Below are 13,254 nucleotides of genomic sequence, written 5' to 3'. Positions count from 1 at the left end.
TTCCTGTATTGTTAAACAAAAACATTTTTTTGTTACTATTTCCTTACTTATTTAGTTCTTCTTTACTATTTTTTTTTTATAAACTCATATATTAAATTACAACAAGAAAAAACAGTAGCTGTTTTTTCTTAAAAATATTAAAGGAAGGTGAATGAAGGAAGTAGACATTTTCATTCTGTGTGGCTAGTAAGACTCAACAAGAATTATAATTTTTTAGTTTTTTAAATTTTGTAATTAAGAACAGATAACATTTATTGTTCTTTGTGACACATAAGTTACCAACATTAAATATTTATATTAAAAAGATTATATCATTAATTTTTTTAATTTATATTATTAGTTTTTATGTTAAATCACATCTGATTCTATTTTCATTTATTTAATTTAATTTATAATAATTTACTTCTTTGAAATAGATACTATATATACTTTATTTATTTAAATCGTAATTTAAATATCTTTTAAATATATTTAAACAAAATAACGTTCTTGCATTTCAGAGAATGTTGGTAGTTGATTAATGCACACAAAACATTAATAATAAAGTAAAACTCCTAGGATTAAAAATCCCATCAGTTAATGAAACTCTCCGTAACCCTAATTATCAATTAATATGGAAACCTATGAACACTAGCTAAAACATTACTAATAAAACTAAACTCCTTATCTTATAAAATTCTTGATTAATTAATTAATGAAACTAGTAACCTAACACTAAGACATTAATTTGCTGACTAAATCTCCTATTAACTGACGAAATCCATGAAGCATATCAAAATTTAAAAACTCTTAGCATTGCTTCAGTTACGACGAGATAATTAATTGATTCTAAAGCACATTTCCAAATATATCTATAAAGTGATGCTTAATTATTATATTAGAACGGTTAAAATTCGTTAATAAATATGGTTTATCATGGATTCGAGTGGATCACTAAAAATTAAAAATGAATCCAGTTCATTAAAAATTCGATTTATTCCCACACATACAAAAACAAAAACATCACTCTTAATTCACTGTTGCTTCTTATACCTACCTTTTTACTTCTTGCACCTCCCATGAACTCTAGAGCTAAACTTTATAGGTATAGCTAAACTTAATATCCTTAATTATGATAGTATATTATATTAGAACGGTTAAAATTCGTTAATAAATCTGGTTTATTATGGATTCGAGTAAGATACTGAAAATTAAAAATGAATTCAATTTATTAAAAACTTAATTTATTTAAATTAAACCCGTAATGAATTAAATTTAATTTATTTAGATTAAACCCGTAATTGGATCCATACCTATAAAAAAAATAAAAACATCAGTCTTAATTGACCGTGGCTTCTTCTTATACCTACTTTTTACTTCTTGCACCTCCTATAAACTCTAGAACATAAATAGAAGAAAAATAAGTCGTAATTTTTTTTAATTAAGTTAATTTGTTTAATTTATCAATTCATGATGGATTATTCGTTTGTGACGGATTGAATTACACTTAAATTTTTTGAGTTCATTAATAAATAAATTTTTAAAGGATAAATCCATAATATCGAACCAATTGACCTATTTTTAATAACTCTGTATCATATTATGAGATATTCTAATAATCAAATTAAATGCCTAAGTTTTTTCTAATTTTAAATGGAGTTAAATTTATAATTTTCAAAAAATGTATATGGAAACAGAAAAAAAATAATATCACAATGAGAGAGTAAAAATAATTTATTAAATCTTTTTTAAGAAATTAGTTTATTTTTATTAATATTATTCATAAGAATATATATATATATATATATATATATATATATATATATATATATTATTCTTACGTATAGTTATTTCTTTTATATATTAAATACGTTAATTTATTAAAATAAATATAATATTTTTTACTGTAAAACTGTAGATAATTATTTTAATTTTAAAAAATTAAATAAAAATATACAATTTAAAGGTTAAAATCGATAAAATAATTATTTTTATTTAAGAAAAAACTGTACATCAAGGAAAATATCTTTGTATAATATTATAGATATCGTCGATCTCTTTACCACTATTTCATTCAACTTTTAATTTTAAATAACATTAAATTAATAGTAAAAATAAATAAAATGTATTTTAATGAATTCACCTCTCATAATCTTTTAATTAAAATATTTAATCATAAATTAATTAATTTAAATTCTAAAAATTTGAATAAACGCATTATTTATACTTTTTGCTAGTAATAACGAAAAAAAAAAGAGTTACTTGATAGAAAAAAAAACTGCAAAACTAGAAATTTCATAAAATATTTTGTTATATTTATTAAATTACACTTTATTATTTAAAGTCATTTCCTTCTAATTTGTAATTGAAGCTTTTATTTATAATAATCCATTTTCTTTAATATAAACTCATGCAAATACCATAATAAGTTTTCTGTTTTTCTTTTAATAGACAACAGGACTAAGTTGCAACCTTTATTTATTTTTTCAATAACAAAAAGAGAGGCTAACAGCCTTTCTATTTAATGCAAATTTATCATTGAATTAGTTTTATTGGTCATTTTAAATTTTATTTTCATTGTATAGTTTTAAAGGTAATCAATATTTTCATTTTAAAAATGTCACGATGTAAAGCTAAGATGAAAAATAAAAAATTATAAAGTAAAACTCCTAGTATTAAAAGTCCCAATTAAGTAGTTAGTTAATTAATGGAACTCATCCTAATATGACTTTAACAAATTAACGCCGGAAACCTACGCACACTCAAAAATTAATATAATTAAACTCCTAGGAATGAAATGCCTAGTTAATTAATGAAACACTTAACCCTAACACTAGACATCCTAATTGAAATAATTAATCAAATAAATCATAAAGCATAATGACAATTTAGTCATCCGTCTGTTTTTTTCAAATTGAAAATTAAAATTAAAAAATTAAGTTTGTTATTATATTATTTAAAAGTATAAATATACAATAGTATTATAAATTAAATCATTAAAGTTTATAAATTAAATTTTAGATATAAATTACAATAAAATAATTTAACTTATAAATTAATCTATAATTTAATTTTTTTATTAAATAAGTATATATATATATATATATATATATATATATATATATATATATATATATATATATATATATATATATATGAGAACCTAGAAAACCATGTTTTAAGAGTGAGAGTGTTTTAAAATAATGAAACCTTATTAATTTTAATAATAAAATGCTTAACTATAAATAGAAATTTCACAAAGGAATTTCATTATTTAGAAAAACTTCACTTCTTTAAAAACCTCTTTCTAAGAACTCTCTTCCTTGTCTTTAGGTCTTTTCATCATCCGTCCGCCTTTTTGAAGATCAGAAACACTAGGATTGTTCCTTACGACTGATCAAGATCAACCAATCAATTTCTTTGTCTGTGATAAGTTAGATTTTCGCCTATTCTTGTTGTCTCTGTTTGATCCAGCCTACATGTGGCTATCTCATGGTTGCATGTGTTTCATTTTTCTTTTTGAGTCTTTGTCGATCACAAATCATGTTATGATCTGATCATGTTTGTGATGTTTTATGTATAGATAGAGTATCCTGTGAGTTGAAGGATGGTTGTTGTTTTAGAATCTTGGGGTTGATCCCTTAGGGTAAGGGAAACTAGTGGCTTCCCGCGTGAGTTTGATGATGCATGTTTGTGGTTGATTTGAGCTTTGATGATTAAACTAAGTTGTTGTGGTAGATCTATTTTGTTTATATGCTTGTGATATGTTGAATTTTGTTTAATCATTTGGGTATGTTTAATTGTTTGATTTTATGGTAATTGGGGAAAGATGGAATTTTAGTCATTGATCAAATTGGTACTAGCTACTATGATTTAAAAACCATCTTGGATCAATACCTAAAGGAGAAGTACCAATTTGAGCTATGAAACCGTCCTGATTGTCCAAAAATCCAAAAATGAAAATGTTGATATCTGGTATGGCATTGAGTGGCATGTTTCACATCTGAGCGCTACGTTTTGAGTTGTTTGGCGCTGAGCGTAGCCCAAATACTGTTGAGTGTTAGTGCTGCAGGTTTGGGAGCATTTTTGGCTCTATGGTGCTGAGCTCTAAACGCTAGATGCCCTGTTTTGCCTGTTATCCTAATTTGGTTATTTTTGGAAGTTCTGTGGTTGATGATAATTTGATTTTATAATTTTCGTTGATATAGATTGAAGTAGAATACTATGGTATTGAAGGAATTTTAAAGAGAAATTTTAAGTGGTGATATTTTTAGTGTATAGAGTAGAATAGAGTAAGTTATGTGGTGAGAGTAGAAGAATATCCTAGTCACTGGACTTGTTTGGTGTTAGACGCGGAGGGGATTTACGTTGTGTATGGTTGGCGATAATCCCTTGAGGTCAAACTCTGCAAAATTTGGGAACCACTACAGGTACACACCACCAGTGAGTCTGATGTCAAGTGCATGTATTTGGATAATTAAGTTTAGTGTCAACTGCTTGTTAATTATAAACATAGACATGTTTTATATTGTGATAGGAGGCGTTTGGTATGATCTAAATTTTTATGCATATATTTCTTTTTTCGCATTAGCGTATCATGTTGTGTGTTTTGTTTTGCTTGTGTTTGGTTGTCTCTTTTGCAATGATTACTTAATTGTGTGTAGAGAAGAGTGCATGTAAGGATACTCCTACAATGGGTATCAGTGAAACAGCTGAGTAGTGATGAGGGTTATTAAGGTTCTATAGATGTAATTTTTTTCTTTTTAAAAAAATTCTTAGATTCTGTATATATTTTATATTATTATAGTTATTATTTTGAATAACTGTATTAATATTATATATATATATATATATATATATATATATATAATAACGAATTACAGTAACAAATAAAATAAAAATTCAGTAAGTTACTATAGGATAAGTTAAGATTTTCGGTCTATCTCACTTTATTTTTTTGTAAACCACCAATATAGGTCGTTATCATCCTTAGTATTGATTCTAAAGTTACTCCCACAGATAATTATTGTTATCATATTTAATACATTTTATACAAGATTATATAAATTAAAAAAATAATCAACTCATCTATTTTTTTATTAATCTTTTATTTTTATTTTTATTAATTAATTATAGTAAACTACGATCATTTTTGTTGTTGTTTCAATAGATGCACATAAGAAAAATAAACTCTTAAAAATGTATTAAAATTGTAAAATATCTTTCATAAAAGTGCTTATGATTCTACAACATATTCCTCGATACAAAAGATATTCCGGCATTTTGTAACGGAAAAAAAATCTACAAAATTAAAAACTGCGTAAACTATTTCTTTTTATAGTAACTTTATACACCCTTTTAATTTCTAATTAAAGCTTTTATTAACAATAATCTCCTTGCTTTAATATGAACTTAATGCGGTTTATTCATCAACAAAAAAAAAAAAAAAAAAACGTTAGCCACCTTTTGTGTGCTTGTCTTAAAAGTCACTATTATAGTAAAATCACAAAAAAAGTAATATAAAAATTTAAGTTGACTAGAAAACAATGGGACATTTTAACTTTGGATAGAAAAACAGAAAAACCTATTTTATAACCGTTGATCATTTTACCAAACATCAGAGTAAAAAAAAACTTTGATAAGAAGAAAACAAATCTACTTATAAGAGCTTTTCCCATATCCGTGTAGATTTGACAAAGACACTATGCTTAAGAAAAAGTAGTTGTATTTTGACATCTTAATTTTACACTTAATCATACACTTCTAGTTTATGATAACAAATGAAAAACAATATTCCAAATTTGAGTTTGTTTCTCCATTTTATTTAGTCTCCTTTTCCACAATATCAACTAATTACTACATTATAAAAATCTTTGTAAATATCAGATTATGAAGTTGGAAGAGTTGAAACACACTCCACCACTTGCTGATCCATCCTACTTCTCTCTATCTCTTCAGCTTGGTCTACTTCTGATGCTGAACTGGACTTCTCAAACTCAATTCTACATCTAAGAGTAAAAACATCGTGTGCTTTTCGTTGAGTTTCTGCAACATGAAAGATCAGAGTTTTAGTTTACGTAGTGAGAAACATGGTATATCTCTTTTATAGATAAAACAAGAAGAACCAACAAAAATCTGTTTTCAAGTGCAAACCTCTTGTTACACCTGACTGGGGTGAGGGAATCCTTGTCAGCAACTTCTGGCACATGACAGTTTCCTGAAAATCTAGGAAAGCACAGTCCAAGAATTGTGACCTGTCGAAATTTGACATCTGTGCAAAGCCAAAAGATTTTGTCCAAGTTTCTAGCACAGCAGGAACAGCAGGCAAAACTAGCCTCTCCACTCCCAGTTGCATGAGGTTCTGATAAAAGAAAATTTCAAGTGAGAAAATGATCCTAAACTTTCATGTAAGATCTCACATTGTAATTAATTTGAACTTTTTTTTATAGCTGCTATTACTAATTTGAACCGGAACAATGCAGTAGTGATAGTAACTTCTGTAAGAGAAATAAGCAGAGTAGCATACATTTGCATGCCTTTTATGTTACCTTTTCAAGCTCATTCATTAAAATGCGACACATTCCTAGTCGACGATATTGTATTCTGGTACCTACAAGTGGTACCTCAGCTACTTTCTGTCCAAACACCCTATAAAATGAAATGGCACGTCAGAAGACCATGAAAAGACCAAGTATAAAAACTGCAAAAATGCAATTCCATTTCATGAAAAATCACTGCTTCATACTTAGTAGTAGCACAATCCTTCACTCACCTAATAGTTGCTACACTAATCAATTCTTCATTTTGCTCCAGAAGTACAATGTAGAAACCCTGGAAATTCAATCGATTGAGCTCAGACCTACAAATTTCCAAATACAGATATCAGACACTGACTCTGAGGATATAACAAATCATGAACATAAACAATGTAATGAACAAATCCATTAGTAAATCCTTGCTTTAGTCTTCAAAAACTAGCTAACTATTCACAATGATGAGCAGAGAATTCCACAATGACCAAGGACAGAAGGCATTGTTTAATTCACATTGATAACCAAATCTTGAAATTTTAGTTGAAAATTATGTATACCTAAATTAGCCACTGCTATTTACTCTTGAAAAAAGCTTCCAGCAGCTAATATAGAAATGTGATGAATGGAATCTAAGCCAAAGATTTACATATTCAACTCAGGATGCTACAAGAAAGAACTGAGCATGACACAAACACAATATACGCACATAATTCTTTTAAACATAATGAACATGAATAAAATGATAAGAATGTCAGACCTAGAGTTGAATATAACATCATCAATGATATCTCTACCAGTGAAAGGGTTCTTTAGGGGATCAAAACACTCATGCATCACCGAAAGTGCAACACTGAGTTTGCTGTATTTCTCTGCCAATAAGTCATTCAGAGAACTGCCAACATCAGAACTCTCAGAGTTGTTAAGCTTCTCCAGTGTCCAAGTTAGATTGTTCGGACCCACAATAAGTGGCTTTCCTAATAGACTTTGTAGGCCTGCATATATCTGCAACAAATATACAAAAGTGAATGTTACTAGCAGTATATAATGAAGACACCGAGCCTTAAATATAACTGTGTTCTTCTTGCCATGTCTTAAGACATACCGTCTTAACAACACATACACATCCTGTAAATCTTCCATTGTTGACAGCCTAATTAGTTATTAAAATGCAAACTATATACTAAAGCACACGTGACCTGATAAAGAACTCACTCTTGGACAAGAAATCATCAGTTCAAACAAAATCTCATGTTGAAATGTTAACCAGAATTACATATGGGGAAGAATCGACAACAATTCAATTTTCTTTTTATATAAATAGGGTGATGCTTTCAATGAATGTAAAACCACAATAAATAGAAAAGCAGAAAAGGAAAGAAAAGAAAGCCTGAAAAGAGATAAAGAAGATTAATTAATTCCATGCAGATTAAGATTAAATTTCTCCTAATTATAGAAGAAAAAAGAGGTGGATTTGATGTACCTGTTCACACTCTTCTCCACACAACCAATTTTCCATATATCTTCTTGACTTATCCTTTTCTCTATTTTTCAAGCATCCAACGTGGTCTACATAGAGTTGACAAAAGATAGCATAAACATTACACTATTGATCAACATTTACCGTCATCCACAAGAACAAAACTTAAGAAAGGAATTTTGGAAATTTTGAACCAAATATGCAAATCAACTTACATTTACGTTCACATTGAATGCAAGTAAGAAAAGGTACATTCTCAGACCCTTCTGTTTTGATTTGGCTGCAAATCGCACAACAACATGATGGGCAAAACCAGTCACCATGAGGGATATCCTACACATGTAGAGGAAAATCAGCCAAATGCAAGACCAGTTATTCATATATGAAAGTAATGAATTGCAGTAACCAGAAATTAGAAAAAGGAGAGGAAATAGAACACTAAGATAGCAGTTAATTGGCATGATTGAAAAGAAAAACAGTTAACATACATTCAAACCAAGACATGTCCAATGAAATGCGGATGGACATTGGTCGCATAAAATAAGTTCACCACCATATTGACAGACAGAACAAATGTCGTCATTCTCTCCTCTCAACAGATCATTGCATGGTTTGTTCATATCTTCCCTTGTTCTATCATCGTGCATTGCTTCTATCATGCAATCTAAGAGTGACCTACCATCCTTCAAAAATATGCTGGCAGCAGGCTTGCACTCACCACTTCCACCAGCATGATTTACAAAGCCCCGAATACCATATATTTTCTGGCAACAGCTACACTTAATCCCATCATAAGTAACCCTCCCCTGAGCTGAATCAGTGTTACTTCCTCCTTCTTCCCAGTAATAGACCTTACATCTTGGCATCAGTATCTCCCTATCTATTAACCAAGACAGAACATTTTGAGGTCGTTGTTGTGACACAGTTGGAGCAGACAGCACCCTTTTGCTTGATCTTAGACATTCTGGTCGTTGTTGTGACAGAGTTGGAGCAGACAGCACCCTTTTGCTTGATCTTAGACATTCTGGTCGTGGTCGTCGTGACCCTTTCCTGTCACACTTTGGCATGATGGCCTTTGAATTCCTGGAGTATTTATGTTTTCTATTCTCAGTTGATACATTTGCTGGTGAAGCACTACGCAATTCAGGCTTTTTTCGAAGAAATTGGGACAAGGTTTGCGATAGATCATCACTATCAACATGCCCAACACTTCCCTTTGGAGGACAAACATCTAGATCCTGGTCTGAAAGCAAAAGTGAATTGTTAGAGCCATTTGCAGAACCGATCCTACTGTGGTCAACTTGGGGATGCATAGTGTTCACGTTGGACTTCAATTGCATATGTGTCAAAACTTGAATAATTGAATAGTAAAGCTTCTCGTCCTGTGCATCAGGTGACATGTACCTGTAGCGTCCTCTTCCAGGATGATGCCTATCTTCTGTCCACTCAATTTTCCATCCAAGATATGCTAGATGCTTCCATACCTTAATCTTCAAAAGTTCCCTAATGGTCTTGCTACCACATCCAAGTAAATACTGGTTAACAACATCAGGACAGAATTCAACCTTGGTCAGTGCCACAGGTTTCCAACTAACGGACACTGAGCTTCTGCGTTTTCTCTTCTTTGAGCAACAACTACCATTCTGCTTTATTTCACCAGCACCAGTCATCATCTCCTGAACAGCAGATACAGGTTCCTCCTGCACAATAATTTTCTTCTCTGATGCCCCATCCATCAAAGGATCTCTATCGTATTCCTCTTTAAAGCAAATGATGCTATCACTTTTTTCCATAGGGCTATCAGAAACTCCAGTGTCAGAACCAAATGCATTAGTGTGTGCAGCATCACAGTGAATGTTGTCAGTAGGTTCAACTGAGTTCAGTTCTGGTGTTTCTTTCAGGAAATCCTCAGGAAGGTTTAAAGCAGGGAAAACTTCTTCCAGTGTGAGAACATAGTAGTCACCAACCACCTCCTCTACAAGGGCTCTCCACAAATCCTTATCATTACAAGTCCAATGTTTTATGTTGTCAAAATCCTCCCTAGTCCTTATATCATACCATATTTGCTTCACTGAAACTGCAACAAAGGATTCCTTTTCACACTCCTGAACTACTTCAAGGAACACCCACTTCCCTCGTGGCTCCCAATTCTCAGTAGCTTCATCCCAATCCTGAGTTATCCGCAATTGATGAGTTCCTACCTTCATTTCATCGCCCAAATCTGGGAAGAGCACGCTCCTCTCCCCCATTCCATTGCAGTGATCAAATATAACTCCTTCCCACCAGCCTTCTTGATAATTTACATCAACACACAGACCAAACGGAAGGTCCCTCTCCCCAAACTCAAACGGAGGAGGCAAAGGTCTGATGAATCCTTGTTCATTGCTAAAATCGGAAGAACTGTGACCATCCAAAACAGCTGAAACACACACCCCATCCACAAGGTAATCTGATTCATCATCATCTAGAATATTGTCATATTTTACATAACGCTTCTGCTTCTCGCAACGGACCACCGTCCCCGGGTGCCATGAACCCAGAAAACCCTCTTCCACGCTTTTTACCTGAAAATAAAATAAAATCAGATTAAAAAGATAGAAAGTTTAATTTCTTGAACTGCAAATTTCAGATGAAGCTATCACCGCATTCACGTTTATAACAGAGTAGTAATTCAAACACACAAGAGACAATGAGAAAAAAAAAATACCAGGACTCTCACACAATGGCAATGAGAAAAAAATTCCGAGGACTTCCAAATAACATTGACTCCACGTGATGTTACCATGAAATGTGCCTCGTTTCGATTTTCACCATTTGCATGAACGGTTCATGAGAATTCAAAGAAAACCGTGAACGAGGTTTCAACCAAGAAACCAACAATTTGGAGAGTGTAGAATCGTGTAAACGTATCAAAACCGAAAATCGACAACAGAACATCAAAAGGATCATAAAGATAAACAAAAACATAAAAACAAAACAAAACCCATGAAAACGCAGACCGCTCGACAATCGACATACCAAGAACAAAGAACAGAGCAACTCATCATCAAAGGAAGAGCCAGAAATCCATAAACTATAAAGATTGTCATTACAAAAAAACAAAAGAGAAGATTCAGACGTGGCATTACCTCGACTCTGTCGTTGACAAGAAGCTTTTTTTTCCTGGACCCTCTCTTACGTTTAGTGCTCTCATAACACTTCTCACCACCATCAACATCCATGGGAGAATGATCCTGAGACATGGTGACAGACAACTGAGAATGCCTCCCACACCCTTCTCCAAGAAGCCTCGAGAACAAGTCAAACGAAACCACACCACAACAGTCCTCTACGTTAAACCAACAATTATCGTTCCCTCACCATCCTCCATGGTTCTTTATGGGAAAAGGAAAAAACACTCACTTCAGTTCTTCTTTGGTTCTCACTGTTGTGTTTTGTTATGTTGTGTGTTATTCTGTGTAACTGTGATCACTTTCCCACAATATAGAACTGGAACCGCGAGAATCTCCTGTTTCGTGCTCACTCTGTGTCCTCCATTCTCATTGGTCCAAGCTGGCACTAATGAATGACGGGACTCACGAAACCACTTAGAGAACGTGGTTCCGTCCTCACTCTATTCTTCACACTCTTAACCGGTATTCTATTGATGGGGAAGGAGTTAGATAGTTAGCGGTCTAGTGCGGGAGGGTGCACCGTGTGGGCGATATCTGCCTAGGAATGGACCCTACTATAATCTTATATGTACTTGAGGCCAAAGAAAAGTATTTTTATACATTAAACTAATTCACTGAATTTTATTGTTATTATAATAAAATAAATAAAATATATTCGATTAAAGCGTTGATTTATCTATAAGAAAATTAAATGAGTTGAACACCAGAATGAAAATAAAAAGTGATTGGAGGTTTGAGTGGATTAAAATATTGCCTATGTTGAAGTAGTTATGCATATTTGTCGTGATATCGTTAAGAGAGATGAGGTAATAAATAAAAGATTAAGTATTTTGTTTGTTTATATTTTTGTTTAGTGCATATATGGTTATAAATGTCATTTATTTACTAGTGGGTGCTTATTTTTTATACTTTAAATAATTAAGAATTTCTTCAAGTTTTACTAACTAGTGTCCTTATACGACTAATTAGGGAAATAAAGATAATTGAAATTATGAACTAGTGCATTAAGAAGTATAGAAAAAAGGAATTTAGGTATAAAAGAACAAACTCATCTTTTATCTTCTTAGAATCTTAATTAGGATATGTCTCACTTTAAATATAACTTATAAAATATTGATTTTGTAAAAGTCAATTACACAGGTCAATAATTTTTAACTAGATTTTAATTAACATCTATTGAGAACTCAAATTCGCCATCTAAAATTCTTAGCATTGATAATATATGTAACGATTTTTGTTACTATTAGTGGAAATAAAATAAGACAGTTGTATAAAATATAAATATTACAAAACAATTAAACAAAAATTTACATATTTCTACATCTATACAACCTTTCAATATAACGCTAAATGTTTCTCTGTAATTAAAATATTGTCTTTTCAACTACATTGTTATCATAATCTTTAAAAACTAAATAAACAAATTAATAAGAATAAACTAACTTCAAATAAGTAACTCACATTATACTACACTAATTTGTTAAAATAAATATATCAATCTTCATGTGTTTTAAATGATTTACTTGAAAATTATATTAACTTTGAATATTTTATACTAACAAATAATTAAATTATTTTTTATCAAAAAAATGTTAGTTGTTAGTGAGAATTAAACATTTAACCTCCGTCCTAAACTCACTACATCAATCCTATTTCTCCAAATAGTTAACAGAAATACTTTTACTTCCTCTTCTTTCATTTAAGGACTAAACCACCTTATCAGTTCACAAAATAGTGTCCATGAATTGATATTATGTAACATATTCGGTTATAACTAAATAGATCAATTAAAAAATAAAATATATCACATTTATAAACACGTCTATATTATTATGAAAATAAATTAAAACTGTATAAAAAACACTTATTGAAAACATAAGATGATAACTGATAAAATTAATTCCAGTATTTCTTTTTTTAATTTGTCGAGTGAAATTTTATTTCAGTAAGTGATTAAAAAAAATTAACTTCTTTGTAGATAAATCTCAAGCGAAAGCCGCCTAGATAATTTTTTTTTTTTCAGATTATCTTTCGTCGAATAAATGAATTTAGATCTGCTGAACGTATTATGCAAAAAAAAAAAAAAAATTAA

The 13,254-nt window shown here is 30.6% G+C and overlaps 1 protein-coding gene across 1 annotated transcript; it reads right to left on the bottom strand.

Moving 5' to 3' along the window:
- Positions 1–5,748: 5,748 nt before the first annotated feature.
- LOC114195068 (PHD finger transcription factor) lies at positions 5,749–11,538 on the bottom strand. The gene is made up of 9 exons (XM_028085462.2): positions 11,118–11,538; positions 8,478–10,553; positions 8,205–8,322; positions 7,993–8,078; positions 7,270–7,514; positions 6,752–6,838; positions 6,528–6,627; positions 6,133–6,340; positions 5,749–6,024 (listed from the first exon to the last, which is right to left on the bottom strand). Exons 1-9 carry the CDS (start codon positions 11,229–11,231, stop codon positions 5,867–5,869), a joined length of 3,192 nt encoding a protein of 1,063 aa, XP_027941263.2. The 5' UTR covers positions 11,232–11,538; the 3' UTR covers positions 5,749–5,866.
- Between the last annotated feature and the right edge of the window lie 1,716 nt (positions 11,539–13,254).

This window comes from Vigna unguiculata, chromosome 8, assembly GCF_037176805.1.
Source record: "Vigna unguiculata cultivar grain cowpea cultivar isolate G323 ecotype 2 chromosome 8, ASM3717680v1, whole genome shotgun sequence".
In the NCBI taxonomy this organism is placed as follows: domain Eukaryota; kingdom Viridiplantae; phylum Streptophyta; class Magnoliopsida; order Fabales; family Fabaceae; genus Vigna; species Vigna unguiculata.
The sequence above is the reverse complement of the archived record's forward strand: the minus strand, read 5'-3'. Positions and strand labels throughout refer to the sequence as shown.